Below are 22870 nucleotides of genomic sequence, written 5' to 3' on the forward strand. Positions count from 1 at the left end.
AGACATAACAGCCGAGAATAAATTTATACACGAAACTTTGCTGACTTCTTCCCTGTAGCCATTCGACAATTTTTAAGCCATTTCTCCAAGGTGGGGGGGGGGGGGAGACTACTCGAGGCAAATTATACGTAATTTGTTTTACAGTGGTCATCCAACCACGACAGCATAGGGTTTAAATGCAGTCCCCGCGTTAAGAAAATCGCACTCAACGATGGCTTTTCACTGCATGTCTGAGCTGACAACTTTCAACAAAACAGATCTTATTGTCATAAATTCAAATGAAGAAGGGCAGAAAAGATTTAAATTCACGCATTAACTGTAACTACATCAGATAAAATTCATCGAACGAAAGGAGGCTCAATACGCTGAATTATGTAAAGAATTATCACTGTGAGTTCCTTTTATATCACTTTTTTTTCCCCCCAATCTATAAAACGTAAAAATTCGGAATGTTTTTATGTCGGATTTTATTATTCAATGTTTACATAATTTTAATCCCCATACAAATTTTGGACATTTCTTTTCCAAACGTATTTGAGTTAACGTCAGCAAACATAAAAAGACGTGATTAACTTGAAATAATTACAGCAAGTTGAGTTATAATTAAATATCTTAATTAACAGACACGTTAAAATTTATTTTAATCCTATTATTTACTTGTAAAATGCATACATTACTACGGATCTTTGGTGCACTCGAGTTAATTTAGCGTACCTCTGACTTTATTTTCGACAAAAAAAAAAAAAAAAAATGTTATTTACAGCAGTCATCAGGGTTCGAAACCAGTTGGCACTTAATGATTCATTTGCTAATTTCATTGAGTGATTTTAGCATAAATACGGATATTTTATAACACAAACCGAGATATAAAATGGCCAGCCTAAATTGAGTCTCAGAAATAACTACTCTTTCTTCATAAAGAATGAATACTCATCAAATTCTATAGCTTTTTTCCTTTGATATAATCATAAAATAAAGATGTAGTTTGAATGAATGTGAGCATTGTGCTTCTTTCACGTTTTGGATTCTTAATTTTACAACACCTCGCTTATATCTTTCACTTACAACGGCTTTTTGTCACATGTCACATGATGTGTGGATTTAGAAGTATATGGAAACATTCTTCCCAACTGAAATGAAACCGATAAAACGCACAAAAGAGATAAAAAAAAGAAGTCACTTTAAGTCTTCAGTAAACGGGATGGCGGCTTCTCGCGAAGCAACAAAAATTATTTATCACAAACATCCTTGACGCAGTGGACTTCGAATTTAAAGCCTGCTGGCTGCAGACATTCGACAAGGCCACAGTAATAAGCAGAGAAGGACATCCGACAGGTAACATTTATTCTATTTACGCCTTCCTCCACTTCCCCCAATCCGAAACCTTGCTTTTTATCATCTGACTCTTCCCTCAAACTATAATATAACATCGCAAACATTCATGATTTTGTACAAAACGGAGTAGTTTGGTCGAACAACTGGGGAGAGATCTTGGATTTAGTCTCGATGAGGGGATTGAGCAATGTTTATTATATGTTTAAAACTTAATTTATTAATGTAATTTACTTCATGTACTTTATTATAATTTTTAACATTTTTCTTGTTATATAATTTAACTGAAAATTCACAAAATTTTTGCATTCTGATTTGTAGTAGAGGGACGCCTCCCATGATTCTCCTGGAAATTTGAATTTTCCATCTGCAGATTAAATGAATAATAATAAATTTAATAATGAATTAATCCTGACTGGTGAGAGCAAGCCAGGTGTGCATACGGGATTTCTAAGATGTGATCGGAAGCATAAGTTCCACTTCAGTCACAGTGATATTAACGTCTTAGGGAGAGATGTCCTGGAGGATTTTGTCTTGGGGGGGGGGGTATCCGGACCGATTGGAAAACATGGTATTTAACTGACAAGCATAACTGCTTGATGCGTCTCAGCATATATTAGCTACCTCAACGAAAAAGCTTAGTCTGATTTTACTCCAGGTCATACGAAACGTTGTAAATACTTTGATTATCAATCGAGTTACGTGAAAAGGAGTAACTTCGAATATGGAAAACATAGTTTGATAATGTTATAACATTAAGCAGAATTCAATTATTTTTATTATTATTATTAGACACCTCCAGGGAGCCCAAGGACTCATCGAGGGAGGGCACCTGCTCTACAACTCCGTCTCCACTATTCAATCACCAACTGACCGCAACTACACCATAGCCATCTACTGCCGACCACCACTAGTATTTCCGCAGACAATCCAAACATCCATGCCCACGGCGGGATTCGAACCCCAGCCATTGGCTAGAGAGCGGATATGCTATCCAACCAGGCCTGCTAGATGAAAACTTCGCTCTCCTATTTGAGCTTGAGCCGAAATAGCTCAGATGGGAAAGTGCAGTTTTCATCCTGGAGAGTTCTAAATTGCGTTGAAAACGCAGACAATGATATTTATGCCCAGTAAACAGAGATCTGAGGGACGATGGCCGAGAATAATACGATTGTGAGTGCACTATATTTCTAAAGTAATCCTATTAAATAAGATTATCCTTGATAGAACGTTTCAGCAGGATTATTGTACAAGAGATCTTTACAAAGCCAGTATTCACTGGCTTTTCGTAAACGTTTCTGCAAAACACGTGTCTAATTTCCCAAATAAATCAATAGTTAACCCAATAAATATTTATTTTATCTTCTCTGATTGGACTAGTCTCACGACAGAGAAATTAAGTGTTATTTAGTATTACAAGTAGGATCTTAGAGTATATGCGAATCTTCAGATACATATCGAAGAAATTTCAACATGAAGAAAGCAAAGCAAGAACTTCTTTAATAACACTTTGATCTTTTCTTTTATTGATGAACATTCACATTCGATTAAACATGTAGTGGAACAGCGGCGAATCCTCTCTGGAAATGTCACTGTGGTGACATGTTATTTTAACATCGACTTGCGTCTCATCTTTTTCATTTATGTCTCATAACAGCTTGAAGTAATCCATCTGGTAAACACTCAGTTAATAGCCTAAAGGATGTATATACGGGTATAACCCCCCCCCCCCCCACACACACACCATAGTTCACTGAATAAATTATGTGTAGGCACAAAAAGTTTTCATCCAGCAAAACAGTAAAGCCGGTCTGAGAACACGTGCACTTTACAGGCAGAATACAGTAGTCCCCCCCCCCATCCGCAGCGGGGGATACGTTCCAAGACATCCCGCTGATTGTACCGAACCCTATATATACAATGTATTTTCGTATACATGAGGTCGCATTCCAGGTTGCACTGCTATTGGTGCAACTTATCATGAAGTATATGGAATAGCAACGTATGTGCGAAATCGTCTTAAAGAAGTTTTTCTTCTATCTCAAAATATTGTAGAAAACATACATACAGTAGTGATAAAAGTTAAAGATATTACAATTGCAAATATTTATAAGCCACTTGGATCCCCTTGGCCGGAAAAAAATATTCCTATTGCTGAACATCCCGCAATTTATATTGGGGACTTGAATAGTCACCATGAACAGTGGAGTTATGCTCGAAACAACGAATGTGGCGAAAAACCGGTTGATTGGATCGAACTAAATAATCTTCACTTATTCTTTGATGACAAAGGCACTTTTAGATCTGCGGTCTGAAAAAGAGACTATAACCCTGATTTATGTCTTGTGAGCAAAAATAATTGAGGTCACCCTATGCAAAATCTGAGAAGGGTCTTAACTGACTTTCCTCATAGTCAACATAGATCGGTATTAATTGACATTGGCATTTCCATTCCATTTTTAAGATCAAAGCCTATCCCACGCTGGAATTTTAAAAAGGCTGACTGGAATAAATACAAATGAACTCGACAAATGTATTCGCTGGATATCTCCAATAAGTAGTAATTTTCAACGATTTATAAGTGTATTCCTGCTTGCTGCCAAGAAAAGTATTCCTAGAGGTATTAGACATAACTATATACATGGTTGGAACGAAGAATGTGAATTACTTTATAATGAATATCAGATAAACAATGACCCAAAAACAGCAGACGAACTCCTAGAAAACTTCGATCTATCCCGAAGGAAAAAATGGGTAAATACAGTTGAAGGTATAGACTTGACTCATTCCAGCCGTAAAGGTTGGAGCCTTCTTAGGAAACTAGGTGGTAGTGCTCCTTTGATTAAAGAACAACCAAGAATCACCCCAGATCAACTAGCTATACATATTGTTAATATATCACGTATCCCAATCAATAAAAAGCATACAAGATATATAAAGAGAAAATTGAAAGAATTTAGCAAGTCTTCACCTATTAACTTCAAATTTTGCACACCCTTTTACGCAGCAAGAAGTTGAAGCAGCCTTAAAGGAATTAAAGCCTGCTAAGGCTCTGGTTTTGATAACATTAATCCAGAATTTTTGATTAATCTGGGAAGAAATGCAAGATTATGGTTAACAAAGTTCTATATTGACATTCTTATAACTGGTAAACTTCCCACTATTTTTAAAAAAGCAAAAGTACTTTCAATTTTAAAGCCTGGTAAGCCTAATCATAAACCGGAAAGTTACCTCAGTTGTTGTTATAAACTCTTTGAAATACTTATTTATAATAGAATAAGCTCCACAATTTTTAAAAATGTCCCAATAGAACAAGCTGGCTTCAGACCAAATCGTGGGTGTTGTGACCAGGTTCTCTCTTTGGTAACTCACATAGAAGCTGGTTTTCAAAAAGGTTTAAAAACATCAGCAGCATTTATCAATTTGTCAACAGCCTTCGACACCGTTTGGAGACAAGGCCTTCTATATAAATTATATAAAATTATCCCATGTAAAACAAAAGAGAGAACCTGGTCACAACACCCACGATTTGGTATGAAGACTTCTATTCTCTTAGCATATTAACAAGAAGATTTATAGTGACTATAGGTAATAAAACTAGCAGCGAAAGGAAGTTAAATAATGGACTGCCACAGGGATCAGTTTTATCTCCGTTATTATTCAATCTGTATATATCTGATCTTCCCGTCACTACATCAAGGAAATTTTGTTATGCCGACGATATAGCAATAACTACACAGCATAAATGCATGTCGTACAGAAGAAATTCTAAAAGCTACTTAACTATTCTGGATGAATATTTTAAAAGATGGAGACTCTGTTTAAATAGGAGCAAAACGGTAATATCTTGTTTTCATCTAAGTAATAACTTGGCAAAGGTGAAACTAAAAATTGAATTGAACAACACTATACTTCCATATAATACATTCCCTAAGTACTTGGGAGTCACACTTGACCGTTCTCTCACTTTCAGGCAACATCTCTAAAACTTGGCATATAAACTAAGGACACGTAATAATATCCTACAGCAGCAGCGCTTCCCAAACTGTGGGCCGTAGGTTTTGTTGAGGGGGCCGTGAAATAATGAAAACAAATTTAAAATGTTTTAAGACTAAGTAGATTTTTTTATTTTGAAAGAAACGTATTTAACTTTTATTATTTATTATTTCTTTTTTTGTTATTTTTTATATTTTAATAGAAAAATTCACACATTGGTGTCGGTTCACAAACTTTAATTCCTGCGTATTTCGGCGCTTAATGAATATTAGTAAATACTGCTTATTCATGTTTCATTTCAAAGCAGTGGTTAATTGAATTTACTTCGAATGCTCTCCGGGGAAGCTCCAAATTTTCCTGTCCCTTTCCTCACGCGCTCGTAATCAGGGACTGTTGATATTGACTTTATATACATATCAAAACTCGTTTTATATTATCACTGTCATCCGAGCTAGTTTTCTGTTACCAATAAAAGTTTCGCATATACTTCACACATGAAAAAAGGCTTAAACAAGTTCATGTGGGGAGATAGTAACTCCTTGCAGTGGTAAACAACACGCCCTCCCTGACAGCCACTATACTGCAGAGGCAATAAAAACAAGTACTTTTATTATGCCAGTGAATAAGGTATGAGGAGTCTGTGTAATATATTTCTCAACAAATAGTGCAATTAGAGACAACTGAGATAAAAACACACTAATTAATGAATCACATGTCCCCTCATACAGAAACTATGCTGTATAGACTGAAACAAAACCATATGTTGCATGGGCAAACACACAGTATCTAACTAAAAACTATTGTTATTAATTAGATGTGTGTGAGTTTGATTTCCCAAGGCAGCAATAAAATCCAACCGAACGTGTTAAAATTCGTAAAAGTGTTAAAACTAAGTAATATATATATATATATATATATATATAATGAATGTTATGGCAGTTTCACATATGGAATTCGGTTGAAGAGAGTTAGCATTTCAACTGAATTGTCAGCTATGCTTTTATCTTTCGGTTGCGCGATCTTTTGTTAATACCGCACCAATCATATGCACGTTTTAATAAACAGACTGCCTTTGCTGTCTGTTTCGCGTTAGGCTTAATTGCCGTAAAGGGAGAAAAGTCACAAAAAAGAAAAATGTTCCTGGTCTAGGGATTCCCTTATTCAGGTAATATTCACTAATTTCATGTTATCAGTCTGTGGTGTGCCACTATCGGTAAGTGGTGATGTTATTTGATCTGTTCTACGTTAAAAAAATTTAACCCTGAGATGGATAAGTGGCTGATAAAAAATAAAAAAAAATCCCGCGAACAATCAGAAGCAGAAACAGACTCAAAAAAAAAAAAAGGACAGTATTTCATATTTTACCAGAACAGCCCGCATCGTCTTCAGAACCAAACGGTAAGAGGCAAAAAATGTAATATTTGCATTTGTTTTTTGCAATATTCGCTGTGTATGTTTTGTATTGAATATAAATACAATAAATATTATAATAATATATCTCTCTATTACGATTTTCTTTCGAGGGGGGGGCAGTGAAATATTTTAATTTTTGCAAAGGGGGCCCTGACATCCAGAAGTTTGGGAAGCACTGTCCTACAGACTCTGTGGCACTACCTGGAGTTCTAGAGCCTCTACTCTTCGGACAACAGCCCTTGCTTTGATATTCTCAAGTGCTGAATATTGTGCTCCTGTGTGGCTAAATAGCCCTCACACAAGGATTATCAATTCTCAAGTGAACAATACCTTAAGATTAATTACAGGCACTATTAGATCGACCCCCAACATATTGGTTACTTCTTTTAGCAGGCATTATTCCTACAGAACTACGTAGATTGAATTCTTTAGTCCGTGAATTCCAAAAAAATTGCTGGTATACCTATTCATCAGGATCTCCCAACTGTTAGCGTCAATAGATTGAAATCTCGCCATCCATAACTACGAGCAGCAGAAGAACTAGTGCTAAATAATTTTAATCCTTTTTCAAAGTGGGAAGAAACATGGAAGGAAAATACGAAAGAACTTTTGCATAACATCTTTAAAGGTGATCAAATCATCACAGGATCAGATCTACCTCGCAAAACATGGACGGTACTAAACAGAATTCGGACAAATCATGGCCTATGTGGAGATGCTCTCTATAAATGGAACAGACAAACATCTCCAGAATGTGACTGTCCACGACAAACTGTGCAACATATTGTAAAAGAATGCGCCTTCCGCGCTTATCAGAATGAATGGAATGCCTTTTTACAAGCGGCTCCTGAAGCTGTGACCTGGATTACGAACTTAGATCTGAATTTATAATGACATATATGTTTCTTTTCCTTATTATAACATATTAAGACTTTTACTTTTAACTCTTATTTTAATTTTCCAACTCTTGGATCAGATCTGTATTTTCCTTCAAAGTTTTAACTTAAAATATTTTAAATTCTTCAATTCTGTTAATATATAATGACATCATGATTCTCTTTTTTAACATCATGTTTTTGCCATGAGCTATGTATGTATGATAATATTTAATTTATAAATTAGGCACAGTAAGAGATTAACAGCAATAACTAATAATAAAATAGAATAATTATAGCAAAATAATGTAAAGTTATCTGTAAATTTATATTAAGTTATCTGAATGGGATCATAGTAACCTTAGCACATTTTTTTTTTTTTTTTTACGCTTCTCTTTGGTATATCCGAATTGCCAGCATCGCTGCTCTTGCACTTTGGGGCCACAATTAAGTAAAATAAGGGTTATTTGAACACAAGCACTGCGATACCGCGACGGTCGATCTGATAACTGAGAACTACTCAAACTGCGCGCAATTCCTGATTTCCGAGTCTATAAGGAGCGTGAAGCTTTCTCCACCTTTGCAACGAGTTGCCCTGATGTTGGACTACCTCTAGGATCAGCTGAATAGGCTATTACTAAAATAAAGAGTCATACATCTTTATTTTGGTACATAAAATTACATAGGCAAAGTGGATATTAAAGATCCAACATTATTTCAAAACTAAATGTTTCTAGAAACTGTGAACGTTTCGTAAGTTACCTGAGAGCTTTCGAGAATACAAGCCTCGGCATCCCGAGTTGCGTTGCCTACTTGACTTAAGGATAGATGTGTGTAGCTTGCACCACCTTTGCTACGAGTTGCCCAGTATGGCACTACTTATGCTTGCATCCGCCGACACTTTTAGTTTCTATGTATTCGGCACAAAACTCTTGTAGTTTCGATATTCGACACGAAACTCTTGTAGTTTCTATATTCGGCTATGAAATAATGTTGGATTCAATATTCACTTAATTTTTACCATCATTAATTATATTTGTAGTGTTTGTTCTTTATATTTTTTTGCATTTTAGCACATACTAGTAATGAATGTTATCTCTCAGATACAACGCGTCCTACGCTGCAAAATTACCACCGCGACCTCTCGAGTGTTAAGTAGCTAAGGCAAATCGGGGATGGCGAGGCTTGTATTCTCGTAAGCTCTCAGGTCAACTCACGGAACTTTCACAGTTTCTACAAACATTCGGTTCTGAAATAATGTTGGATCTAATACATACTTTGCCTATTTAATTGTAAATTGTTCATTTCTGGAATTTTCCATTTAATATCTTAAGGACCGGGGTTGACCGCGGATAACTGAAACCGCAGATAGAGAACCTCCAGATAGTTGTTTCGACTGTAATTCGAATTTACTAGCAATGAGCAAAACAAGCTTATGAAAAACTGTAATTCCGCATAAAACATGCAATTTAGACGTAATAAGGATTTCGTTTTTAATTTTAGGAGAACTGCTCGCTAATGGACAAAGGTCCCATAAGTATGACATATTTCTTCCACCCATTATGTCGGATGCTGGGGTTTCGCACGGTTCCCATTGTCTCACAGATTGGAAAATAAAATTCACTATCGTATTTTTTTTTTTTTTTTTTTTTTTTTTGTATTTCATTCCAATGATTGCACTTGAATGTCCTCACAGCTGAAATATTACCTGTTTATTTCTTTTTCTTCTTTTTATTTCTCTTTCTTTATTTCCCATTCATCGAGATATAAATGTCACTCTTTGGTGGCTACATATTTCCCTCAACAGATTGTTTCCATGCTTACGAAAAGGAGACTTTTTTAAACTTAATGATTTGCATTTTTGTCCATCTACACAAAATCAGATACTTTATATTCTGATTCATTTGTTCGAGAATTAAATTTGCTTCAGACATCCAATTTTGTCAAGGCAGCATAAAAAAGGCACACACTTTTCAATTTCAAATGAAAAATGAAACCAGATAACCCAACAATGGTTCTCATCTTGGTAATCAAGATGAGAACCATTGTTGGGAATCTTGATCCCACAAGATTCAAGTCACAAAAATCGAAAAGACAGCATTCTACCGGTGCATAAATTGTAGAATGCCTACGGAGAACCCCTTCCATCTTCCCTGTATGAATTTTCAGCCCTGCAGTAACAGAAATTTAAAAATTTTGGTTGAAATTATTATAATTTTTATTAATAATATAAATTATTATATTATATCAACCAAAAGAAAATATGACGTTCTAAGAACTGGAATACGGATGTGTGTGTGTGGTGTGTGTGTGGGGGGGGGGAGTTGTGAATCGATGGAGTATTTCAAAATATTAAACCTTCTCAGAGAAGTTTGCGCCTCAGCAAATGTTGGAACAGATTCAAGTTAATGCTTTTTATTTTTATTTTTTGTGTGTGTTTTCCCTTCCTCACTGTTTCCGTTTTCTTTTTCTGTCTATTGCTGTCATTCTACGTACATCACAGCAGGCTTCACACTCTTTCCCCTTCGTCCATAGCACCGAGTTCTTTGTCATAGACAGCATTCCCATTAACATCGACTTTCAGTTGAATCTCAAGCATTTTCGAAAGCTACTGAATGTTCTTTATTTACACATAAAGATCTTTGCATACTCGATGAAGTTAAATAGAAAAAAAAAAAAAAAAGATCGAGTTCTCAATAGACAGAGAACCCACATGACATCAGTATCACAGATGAGAGAATTTTAATACAGATCTCCGCTTTATTACTTCCATCAGTAAAAAATTTAAAAATTTCAAGGAAGATACTGGAAGAGAAAACAGCCATCATAAAAATAAAGAAATATTCGGAAAAAAATAGTGTTTAATTACCATAATTAATCTTACCTGTACACCGTTGATATACCAGCGAAGAGTGGAAGCTGGCTTGGACGGCCCAGAATTACACGTAACATTTACCCTATCTCCAGTTTGGTACAATGAGTCTCCGCCTTCAATTAAAGGGGCTTCTTTAGGAAGCACTAGATTGTAAAAAAAAAAAAAAAGGTAACCATAAAAGAAGTAAACTTAAACACGATGTACATTTATAGCATAAATATTTTCAAGCATTTTATGGAATAGTAACCGTAGAAAAACAAAAAGTCGAATACAAAATTATCATGTTAGCGACAGCACGAAAACTGGAACAGGATACATAGATGCTAATTTTTCACACAGAAAAGTTCCAAACATACCTAAGTTTCTCTGTTAGTCATCATAGGACACGTGATAGAATATATTCGTGAAAAATATCACATTAGGAGAAAATCTATACGTCAGATTCCAGTAGAGATGAAGCACACAAAAAAGGTCACCAGAAACATTATGACTGTAACAAAGACAGACGATATTGTCAGAGAAATGTTGCTGACAACATCGGTCACTAATACGAATCCAACCACAGAGTTCTCCAAATTTTACTTAATCTAAAAATTCTTTGTCAATAGTCTCATTTTAAAGAGGGGAAAGAAAAAAGTTTTATTCTCCGAGTTGTCAAAAGTGCTCATCTCCCTCACTTTGACTAATGCTATCTAGTATTTAAAGATTGCTATACCACTACGAATGCCACATTTGAAGAGTTTGGCACATTCACCCACCCACACATATTCACACGGTAATCCTATCACATGATACAGAAAATAGCCTAACGAATAAACAGGCTGAGTAATGAGCAACCAAGGTTTGATTAATTCCTAACAACTCCACTTATCAAATGTTATGACAGGAAGGGGAAAAAAAGCTGGTAGAGATATTAATGATATACAGATCAGACCGCGTTGCTGTTTTGATGCCGTCGGAATATTTTAATTAATTAAAAGCTAACTGGAAAATCTGGGTTATGGTAAAATATTATAAGTGACCTATTCTTATTAGTATTACCCACAATTTATCAACATAGTAGGCAGTATATACATATTATACTCCCATCGGCTACAGTATGCTGCGGTCAGACTGGCGGAAACCATTATACACGTGTTGGGAACTTACCAAACATTTCCACCTACAGAAATCCCTGGAGGGCTCGTTAAATAGAAACGTCACAAAGTAGATGAGTCATACATATAAAGGGCATCTTAGCAACGAACAGAAATAAATTCAGATTAGGAAATACGATCACGTGTGGTGTAATTTGCATTTAATTCGTCTTGTTTTGTCTTAATTATTTTCATATTGTCATGTTAATATTAGTAATAAAGGAACTTCAGGCAATAAAGAATACTGTTAAAAATAAAACTAAATATTTTTACTAAAATAAAGAACCAAAAGGATTCAATTCGGCGATGCAAAATTATATAAATTAAGTGGATATTATTTCCAACATAATTTCTACGACGGCGAGTGTATTCCCGCAAGCTCTCTGGTCAACTTTCAATACGAAACTTTTATAGCTTCTGTATTCGGCTCTGAAATTATGTTGGATTTAATATCCACTTAATTTATAAAACTAAATCTCTCTGTGCTAAGATATAACCCACAATATTTTATGACAATTGCTGGTTACAAATTTCTTATCTCGAGTACATTTGTTTATTTAAAGATTTTTAAAAATACATTTTTGGGGGGTGATACGGAATAGTATGAGTCATATGGAATTATTATTATTTTTGTCATCTAAAACAATGATCTGTACAATGATCTTTAGTTATTTGAGATGAGCCAATTCCATATGAAATACCAATTATTCCATAACAGCCAACACCCTATTTTGAAATTACATGAACTGTCGGCGAAAAGAAACCTGTTCTATACATAGACAAGGATTAAGCATACGTGGAAAACAATCGCGATTACAAATTGAAAAACTGACCTGTAAAAAGTTTCATAACACGGAAAACGAGTAAAAGAATGTCTGCTCCAACAAGTCTAATACCTCACAGGCATCGAAGTTTGGGGAGGGGGGTAAAGGAGTTAATAGTTCTACAGTAGTCCGGTATGCTGCCAAACTTTATAAGCGAGAAACTGTGGTATTCCTTAATATTCGAAGTTCATCTATGAGTAACTTAATAACAAGGAACCGAAACTAATATTAAGGAACTTTGGATTACCACTATCTGTTGCTCATCTAAAAAGAGCTCCCGATGTAGCACCAGTAAGTATCGTTTGAACTATGATCTTCCGCAGATCTAGCGTTATGGAAGTAGACGCGCATTGTTTAAAAATATATGCTTAGAAAAATATTATTATTATTATCTGACACCTTTACAACATATACGTTTTAGTGAAAGCATTTGTATCCATAAAAATGATCCAGTTCGCCAAGAGACAACAGACTAAAATTTTGGAAAATTCAAATTCAGATCATCGCGCTACTGTTCCACCAGGAAAGAATAGGAAAGAATTTTTATTAAAAATCGAACTCAGGCGAGTGGATTAGTATGTCGTAATAAATCATAGCAGAAAAGTAGAACCATTCACAAAGAAGTAATAAAAAAAATTCCCTTCTTTAAACATATATTTGAAATAAATACACATACAAGGTATGGGAAAACCTTCAAACAGCTTTTCTTAAATACTAACAAGCATTTTCCGAACAAGATCAGCAGAGCAGTCCCCTGGTAGTTCTGCTGATCTTACATGACAACCTCTAAGCACTTTGTATTGCCGACACAAAGAGACGTGTGTGATTTCAGAAATGGGCTCGATCGGTTAAGCTGTCTCAGCCCTAAGGAAAAAAGTTCTTTATATTGATAACCTTTTAAATGCTTCCTATTTGCTGGAATACCCGACCTTCACTACAGAAACCTATTCGCATTTCCATGAGCTAGAAAATATTTCTTTTTCGAAGAAATATTAAATTCAAACTTATTTCCAGAGGGACAGTTTATTATTTGTCCTCAGGGATATGGTTAGCGTATGAGGCAGATGACGATCGAGCAATATTACTTTCTATAAAATTGTCTGCATTCATCCCATAGTATAAAAAATTCGGATGAATTCAAGTTACATCTTACTTAATATACACGTTTTTTTAAGGATAAAAATATATCCTTCATATCTTTCTTAATCACACCAGTCATTCTGCAGCAAAGTGAAGAAGAATCACAATTAGGCAAACACCACACATTCAACTGAAAAGAAATTTGATAAATTATTTAATATTATTTGATAAGCACAATTTCCATTATTTTGCGTAGGGAAAAAGCTTATCAATATATAATATCAATATATAATATTTGATAAGCACAGTTTCCTTTTTGATTGTTGATATTTGGTCCTTTTTACTAAATATGAGACATTTTCTTTGGATTTTATTGGACCGTGATTTTTTATATAAATATATATATACAATCGTCAACCAGTTTCGCCAGCTTGGGCCTGTCTGGCTTCTTCAGGACGAGAATGGTCACATTAACATTAAATGCTACAACAGAAGAATGTAGTAACGACCTTAAAATCAGTTTTAAAAAATTGAAAAGGACGCGCGACATTACGAGCACAAAGCGTGGAGAATTAATCATTGTTAGTAGATCGCGTTTTATAGTTTTTCGCGTAATTCAGTTCTGTTAAACACAGTGAATTTATTAAGCTTTTCCAAATGTCTTTTAATATCATGCCTTGATTTCTATTTGAGATTGTCTCCTGTGCGGAGTACCACTACAGCTTCTTTAAAGTTTCTACATCTGATATCTTCTTTAATGTACGGCATGGAGCTGTTGTCCCAATCGATGGAATGGTTAGAAATTGAGAAATGATGGGCTAATCCTGAGGTGTCTGTTCTGTTGTTGTTGACATCTCCGATATGTTTTTTTTCGGATTTCTAAGCTACGTGATGTTTGGCCTACATAGTTCAGTCCACGGGAACATGTTGTATACTCCTGCGTATTTGTAGAAAGCGATGCTGTCCTTAGGAGATCTTGTAGAAAGCGATGCTGTCCTTAGGAGATCTTGTAGAAAGCGATGCTGTCCTTAGGAGATCTTAACATGTGCCGTGTAATTAAAATAGGTTTAAAGGCAACCCTGATGTTGAAAGACTTGATGATTTTTTGCTATTATGTTGGAGACTGAGCCTGCATAGGGTATGACGATGGACGATGTGTGCTGTGTCACTTGAAGTTGTCGCTGTGGGCTGTTTCTATAGAGAATCTTTTGAATTATATTTTGTGGATAATCATTTTTGGATAGAGTTTTGGATATGATTGAGAGCTCATCAAGTAGATCTTTTTCTTCTATGATGATATTTATCGTGTTTTTGAGCATATGAATGATGCTACGTTTTTGTGCATAATGATAAGTAGATTTAAAATGAAGTAACGTCCAGGCTCTGTAGGTTTGCGGTAGATTGTGAGCATGATTTGTGCATTATTCTGTTTATTTTACTAAGACTTCCAAAAAAGGTAATTGATGGTTGGTTTCTAACTCTAATGTGAACTTAATTTTTTGGTGTAAAGAATTTATTTTTTGAAGGAACTCGTGTAAGGCATTTTCCGTGTCTTTCCAAACGATGAACACATCGTCTACATATCTCCACCAGACTGATGGTTTCGGAGTTATTTTTGATTGGATGTCATTTTCTAATTTTTCCATGAACAGATCCGCACACGGTGGTGACAGGGGACTGCCCATGGCTAAGCTTTCCAAGTTGTTGGTACAATAAGTTGTTTACTTTAAAATTTTTTGATTTTAGGCAATGGCGGAAAAGCTGCTTAATGTCGTTTGGAAAGAGATCTTCTATGATCTTAATTACTTCTTCGACCGGTACGTTCGTGAATAAAGACGCTACGTCTAGACTTGCAAGTATATCTGTATTGGATATATTGATACCTTTTAGTTTTTCAACGAAGTGCTGAGAGTTCTTTATGAATGTGGCTGATTTCTTTATCTTCTCTTTCAACAGATTGGCTAAGTGTTTGGCCAGTAGGTATGTAAGAGAATTTCTGCCATCCACGATCGGGCGAAGCGGAACTCCGCCTTTATGGATTTTTGGTACACCATATAGGCGTGGTGGTAATGGATGCAGAGATTTTAAATTTCCTTGCAATTCTTGAGGCCATCTAGTCATATTGCGTATTAAGAGATTGGTCTCTTTGTGGTTTTCTATGGATCTATTGGATCTACATCTAATATATGATAGGTAGACGAGTCAGAAACTAACGCATCGATCCTCATTATGTAAGTTTTGGTATTCAAAATAAAGAAATCTTTCAACATCAGGGTTGCCTTTAAACCTATTTTAACTACACGGCACATGTTAAGATCTCCTAAGGACAGAATCGCTTTCTACAAATACGCAGGAGTATACAATATGTTCCTGTGGACTGAACTATGTAGGCCAAACATCACGTAGTTTAGAAATCCGGAAAAAAAACATATCGGAGATGTCAACAACAACAGAACAGACACCTCAGGATTAGCCCATCATTTCTCAATTTCTAACCATTCCATAGATTGGGACAACAGCTCCATGCCGTACATTAAAGAAGATATCAGATGTAGAAACTTTAAAGAAGCTGTAGTGGTACTCCGCACAGGAGACAATCTCAAATAGAAATCAAGGCATGATATTAAAAGACATTTGGAAAAGCTTAATAAATTCACTGTGTTTAACAGAACTGAATTACGCGAAAAATTATAAAACGCGATCTACTAACAATGATTAATTCTCCACGCTTTGTGCTCGTAATGTCGCGCGTCCTTTTCAATTTTTTAAAACTGATTTTAAGGTCGTTACTACATTCTTCTGTTGTAGCATTTAATGTTAATGTGACCATTCTCGTCCTGAAGAAGCCAGACAGGCCCAAGCTGGCGAAACTAGTTGACGATTGTATTTATATAAAAAATATTTATATATTTATTTATATATATTTTTATATATTTTATATATATTTATATATATTTATATATATTTATTTCATATATTTATATAAAAAATCATGGTCCAATAAAATCCAAAGAAAATGTCTCATATTAAGCACAGTTTCCATTATCTTGCGTAGGGAAAAAGCTTATCAATATATAATATCTAATATCAATACAGTATATGTTTAATCGTGATGGTTAATTTATTTTATTTTATTTTTTATTTTATTTATTTATTTATTTATTTTTTATTTTTGGCTAGATGGGTGAAGCAAGAATGCTTTTCATAATCCACGTTATCTGTAGAAGAAAATGTATAGATAGGGTAATATAGCGCTATAAGCTCTGTTCATGGCAGGAGGGTAACAGCAACACCCGAGCCTCGGTTAAAACTTCATTGGCTACAGCAATGCCATCCATTACCCTCCCAGGGTACCCATTTGAGTCGCCTCGTACGACATGCATGGGCTACAGTGGGGCTGTAGCCCATGCATGTCGGGATTACCTAACACCTGGTTAAGGCAGGTGTTAGATAATCCCGAAACTCTTGCTTAGAGCCAAGCGTAGAAAATTTCCAAGCCACACACATCGTTTACTTACTAAAACTTTGTCGATAGAGACCACGGGCCTAATATTATATTAAGAGAAAATGAGATAACACGAGTGTTAAATATAAATAGTTAATTGCAGAATACTAACTTTCTAACAGAGTTTCTAACTGTTTTCAACTCAGGATTTTACTTAGCCTTCCTCGCCTTTTTTATTTATTTTTTCTGTCTTCATGTTAGAGGATCTCGATGGCACATGTCCTCAACTGACGTTTTCGCATTTCTTAATTTTTTTTTTTTTGTTTGTTTGTTTTGTTTAAGTTACAGTTAGTCTCTCGACTCGATCTAAAACGGAAGAAATCGAGACACTTTGGTGATTCGAGGAACCATACAAGACGGGATAATCTTTTTTCCTATCTGACTCTCTCCAGGAAGACAGAATGATGAGGTTAAGTTAAGGCAACGCTAAACTGTACTTGTTGTTGTTGCAGTGGATGTGTGGATGCGTATTAAAATGTAGTTTTAGCAAAAAATCAGCAACACCCGCTTCTTCTGAGCTTCGTACACGAACTGAACCCGACATATGTCACATATGTCGGGCTCAAGGAAACTACAGAATGCACTTTTAATTTTACGAAGTCTAGGACTAAGTTCAAAATAGAATTCTTCCTCACAATTTCCTGAGGAACACAGAATCGTAAACTTCACTTCTTCGTGTAACGTCTGCTGCATTGAAGATGAGATCACATGATCTCTGCATCCACATCAAATGATGTGTGATCATGTGGTGATCAAGTCATGTGTGTTTGTTTTCCTCACCGGCATTTCCCGCTAATTCCAACCAAATATTCTATCCATTTGAATTTATTTTATCTTATTTTTGCGTTTCCTTTGCGATGACTATTAATAATTAATAGTCATCGCAAATTAATGGTGTGTGTGTGTGTGTGTGTGTGTGTGTGTGTGTGTGTGTGTGTGTGTGTGTGTGTGTGTGTGTGTGTGTGTGTGTGTGTGTGTTAAAGATACCAAGAAATTTTATACTTGGCTTTTATCCTTTTCGCAAGTAAGCAAAACAAAGTTTTGCGAGTGCAATACATTCACGTCTATACGTATCACGTGTACCAAATATATATAGACAACACGCTTTAAAAATATTCGAAATTTATTAGGGAACGTATGAATATATAACTTTTGGCTGTTGAGTTGCCTTGGTATGCACTACTTAAAAAAATCCGCTCTGCCTAGGAGCCCGTATGTAAGCTTTTAATTCGTGTTTAAATTTATTCACGTGTATACGTATCACGTATATCAAATATATATATATATATATCGTGGTATCATGGGAATGGATACACCATGATACTTTTGGATTTTGCTAAGGCTTTTGACAGAATACAACATGACAGACTGCTACATAAATTGGAGAAAATGGGTTTGGGTTATAGAATATTAGCATGGATAAGAGGATGGCTGACTGACAGATATCAAAAAGTGGTATACGGGGGATCTGAGTTTGCAAGGTTTAAGGTAACAAGTGGCGCCACAAGGATCAGTGCTTGGTCCACTGTTATTCAATCTGTACATTAATGATATCGGGAAGATGTGTTATAAGATAGGCAGGGTATTCATGAATGCTGCTGATATGCAGTCTTTGCAGAATGATTTGAATAAGCTGGAATTGTGGGCATGGGAATGGGTCAGTTCAATGTCAGTAAATGTAAAGTCATTCACTTCGGCATGATTAGATATCCAATGTCGTATTATATTGGTGGGATTAGGCTAGAAGAAACCGATGAGGCTCGGGATCTTGAAGTGTTAATAGATAGGAAGTTGAAGTTCAGGGGCCATGTGGCAAAGATTGCAAATACAACTGAAAAGATAATTGCAATGCTTAAGCGAACGTTCACATGTAAAGATAAGGATGTTATTTTATCTCTTTACAAGGCCTTGATAAGACCTCACTTGGACTATTGTGCGCAGGTCTGGTCTCCTGGTTTCCGATGTAATTCTGATATATTGGAGAGAGCACAAAGGCGAGTGTTAAAAATGATATCAGGATTGTGGAATACTGATTATGAAGACAGATTGAGAATTTGTCGATTGCAGGCACTAGCAAACAGGAGAAAGGGGGGTGATATGAATTGAGACTTACAAACTGCTGAAAGGGTCATACAAGATTTCAATTGATGGGATTTTTCAATTTATGGAGGGTGGGAAAGGAAGAGAGGGCATCCTTGGAAGCTGAGAATGAAGGCTGCCAAGAAGGGTGTAAGGGCCAGATTTTTTCTCTCAGAGGATGGTGCGTGATTGGAATGGATTGCTATTGGATGTTGTGAGTGTAAGCAGTGTGAATGAATTCAAGAATAAGTATGATAGCTGGTGTGTGTGTAGTATGTGGCCTCCCTTGATGAGTCTCTGACTCCCCGGAGGTCTCTTTTAATAATAATAATAATAATAATAATATATATATATATATATATATATATAGCTAGAGAATATTGTGGACGGAGCCGTATTTTTCACCTAAATTTTAATTCGTGCTTAAATTTGTTCACGTCTATAATCAAATATATATTACGTATCTCGTATATCAAATATATATATATATATATATATATATATATATATATATATATATATTATTACTCCCAAGTAAGCAAAACAGTTAAGTTCGTGTTTGAACATAGTTCAAGTCTGAAGGTAGTGCAACACCAGTGAAACTCGTTGTAAAGATGGGTAAAGCTCTGATCACTATTCTTCTTATTTCCCATAATGTAAAACACATCTCACTAGAAGATGTATACTGTTATACATTACGGGTGGGGGAGGGTCACTACCCAGACCGGTTTCAACCTTTTTTGAGGTCTCCTCAGTGAGCAGCTCGACCCTGAAATACCAAGGTTTTTAGTAATACAGAGACTTATCAACTTTACCTATACAAGTTGCAACTTTACAAAAAAGTTTACAAATCAACAACTCTATTTGTAAACTTTTGGCACGCGCGCATAAAAAGGTTCGCCACCACTGTTCTAGGACAGTGGTCTCCAAAGTGTGGTACGCGTACCCCAGGGGGGTACGTCAAAAAAGTTTTATTTATATCGATAGGAAAAAAAATAAGTAATTCATTAAAGATAAAGAATATTACTTTCTTTCATCAATTAAACATATATCTAATATAGACAAAGACGTTATAAAGATCCTGTAAACTTAGGTTTGCGAGTAGCGCAAATTGGGCGACTTTACTCACATAATTCCGTGGCAAAGCTGTCATGTTTTTTTTAAAACTAGGGAGTAAATCTCTTACTTCTTATCATTGCCATTGTTTGTAGAACATCCTAGTGTTCACAAGCCCAACTAGAGAAGAAAAATTGCGTAGTTATCCTGCTATCTACAGATGATACCACAGTTGTATTAATTATTTGACTATTAGTAGTAAGTTTAACGATTTTTTAGTATTATTGTTTTGTGTCATGTGTCATTAACGCATGCGTCATATAGCATGCCATTAATTGTTGCGTGATGTGCACGTGATTATTTCAAACTATATGGCACAAGGTTGAACAGCGGTGGGCACACACAAATTGGTTAACGGGCGCCATGGTGCACGCGGGCATAGGGTTGGGAACGCCTGTCCCAGAAGATGTGTATGATAAAAATAAGCCTTTGGCTATTTCAGTAATACATGATGGTTTATTTATTTTCAGCTACAATCTAGAAATTATTGAACAAAGAATTAAAAAAAAAACTAAACTATGCTGTACTGGCATCGGAGGTCGCAGCATCTCTCAGATGACATTTACTGTCAAACATCATAAACCTTTGCATAACATGTGTTAAACCAAACTGACAGCAAAAAAAAGGGCGGAATACCACTCGTATTCCGCACTTTTTTTTGTAACATATGAAAGCACAGTTACTCATGACCTTCAACCTACACAACTGATAGGTTAAAGAATATTCATGTTAACAATTAGCATGTATCTGTCAGATCAGATGCGACCTCCCGAGTGATAATATTACTTGGTTGTAATATTATTTTTATTGAGTTCTTATGTTGATATACTGGTTTATTATTTTTATTAGGAGGTCGCAGTATATCTCTCAGATACAATTTACTGTCAAATATCACCAACCTTTACATGACATGTGTTAAACCAAACTGGCAGCAAAAAACAGTGCGGAATATCACTCGTAACATATGAATGCACAGCTACTCCTGACCCCCAAGCTATTCACTGAATTGTGTAAGAATATTTATATTAAACATTTTGCATGTATCTGTGTATCTGTCAGATCAGCTGCGAGCCCCCGAGGGTTAAGAGATAAGATCAAAATCTTGAAACCAATACAAAGTGTTTTTTAGAAATAAAAGTTTCGTAAAAAAAAAAATCGCGTAATTTTTAACTTTTGTGGTCAGCTATATATATAAACTGCATTTGATGGTTTATATCCTGGAATCACTAAATAATAATTTTATAAATAAGTAGGTGTTTTTCTAATCTAATGCTGTGTACTAGCTGAAATACACGTTCTAGAAGTGGAGTTTACAGGAACAATTAATTAAAAACAATGTTTGCATTATACCTAAAGTATCAGCCGGACAAAAATAAATAAAGCATATTATGGATCCAGTCTTATTTTATAGCTAAATGTAGAGAACACGCTTTAAAATATTCGAAATTTATTAGGGAACTTACGAATATATACTTTGAGGCTCTGGAGTTGCCTTGGTTTGCACTACTTAAAAAAAACCACTCTGCCTAAGATCAGAGTGGTTTAAACTTTTAATTCGTGTTTAAATTAGGTCTCATTGGCATAACGGCTATTTGTGTCTATTTTGTTTCGCACTTGGCTATAAAACATGACTGTGTCCATAATATCCTTTATTATAATAAAATAGCTATATCAAATTGACGCGTTTTGACTCTATACTTTAGTAATATATTGATGCGCCACTCTTAGAATCAAATTGTGTTCTTACTCACTAGACTTTTGTCTCGTCTCTAAGAATTTACCCTTCGAAACAGAATTGCCAAAAGTGTTTATAAGTTGGTAAAATTTTCGTTGGTAAAAGAACTGTTTTTTTTGCTTCCTATTTATATATTCAGGTAAAAAATATGGCTGCGTCCACAATGCCCTCCATTCTCTAGCTATATATATATGTTAAAGATACCAAGCAATTTTAAACCTGATTTTTCTCCATTTCCCAAGTAAGCAAACAGACCAAAAGTCAAGTTTGCGCCTGCAATTGATGCAAGTCTAACTGATCCCACAGGTAGTGCAAGACCAGGGCAACTCGTGGCAAAGGTGGAACAAGCTCCGATCACTAATCTTAATATTTACCCTTAATGCCAAAACACATCTCCAAGAAGGGGATGTATGATGTTTTGTATTAAAGGCAAGGGGCCACTACCCAGACCGGTTTCGACCTTTATTGAGGTCTCATCAGTGGGAGCTAGGCTAGAAATACCAAGATTTAGTAATACAGAGCTTGTAAGTATTTCACCAAAACAAGTTACCATAAGGTGTTTTAACCTTATTAAAAAAAAATCTCTGGACTTCTCCCAAGTAAGCAAAACAGTTAAGTTTGCGTCTGAACATAGTTCAAGTCTAAAGGTAGTGGAACACCAGGACAACTCGTTGTAAAGGCGGGTAAAGCTCTGATCAAAGTGAAGTTTTTAGTAGAGAAAAAATTAATAGAAAATCTATTAAATATTATAATTATTATAAATTAATTATTTATATATAAATTTATAATATTATCAGTGTAAAATTGATTATTGTATTATTAAATTGATTTTAATGTTGGCTTGAAAAAAAAACGGTAGTGAGAAAAATATTTAAGCATTGTAACTCACCATAAGTTAGATGAG

The 22870-nt window shown here is 35.3% G+C and overlaps 1 protein-coding gene across 1 annotated transcript in view; it reads right to left on the bottom strand.

Moving 5' to 3' along the window:
• LOC150100475 (uncharacterized) overlaps positions 1-22870 on the bottom strand; it is a 177607-nt gene that overhangs the window by 70554 nt on the left and 84183 nt on the right. Inside the window, exon 4 of the mRNA XM_090402662.1 lies at positions 10501-10634. Coding sequence (XP_090258788.1) covers positions 10501-10634 — 134 coding nt within the window. The remainder of the gene's footprint in view (positions 1-10500; positions 10635-22870) is intronic.

Source organism: Typopeltis vanoorti, chromosome 13 (assembly GCF_054136105.1).
Source record: "Typopeltis vanoorti isolate ZY-2024b chromosome 13, IOZ_Tvanoo_1.0, whole genome shotgun sequence".
NCBI lineage: Eukaryota > Metazoa > Arthropoda > Arachnida > Uropygi > Thelyphonidae > Typopeltis > Typopeltis vanoorti.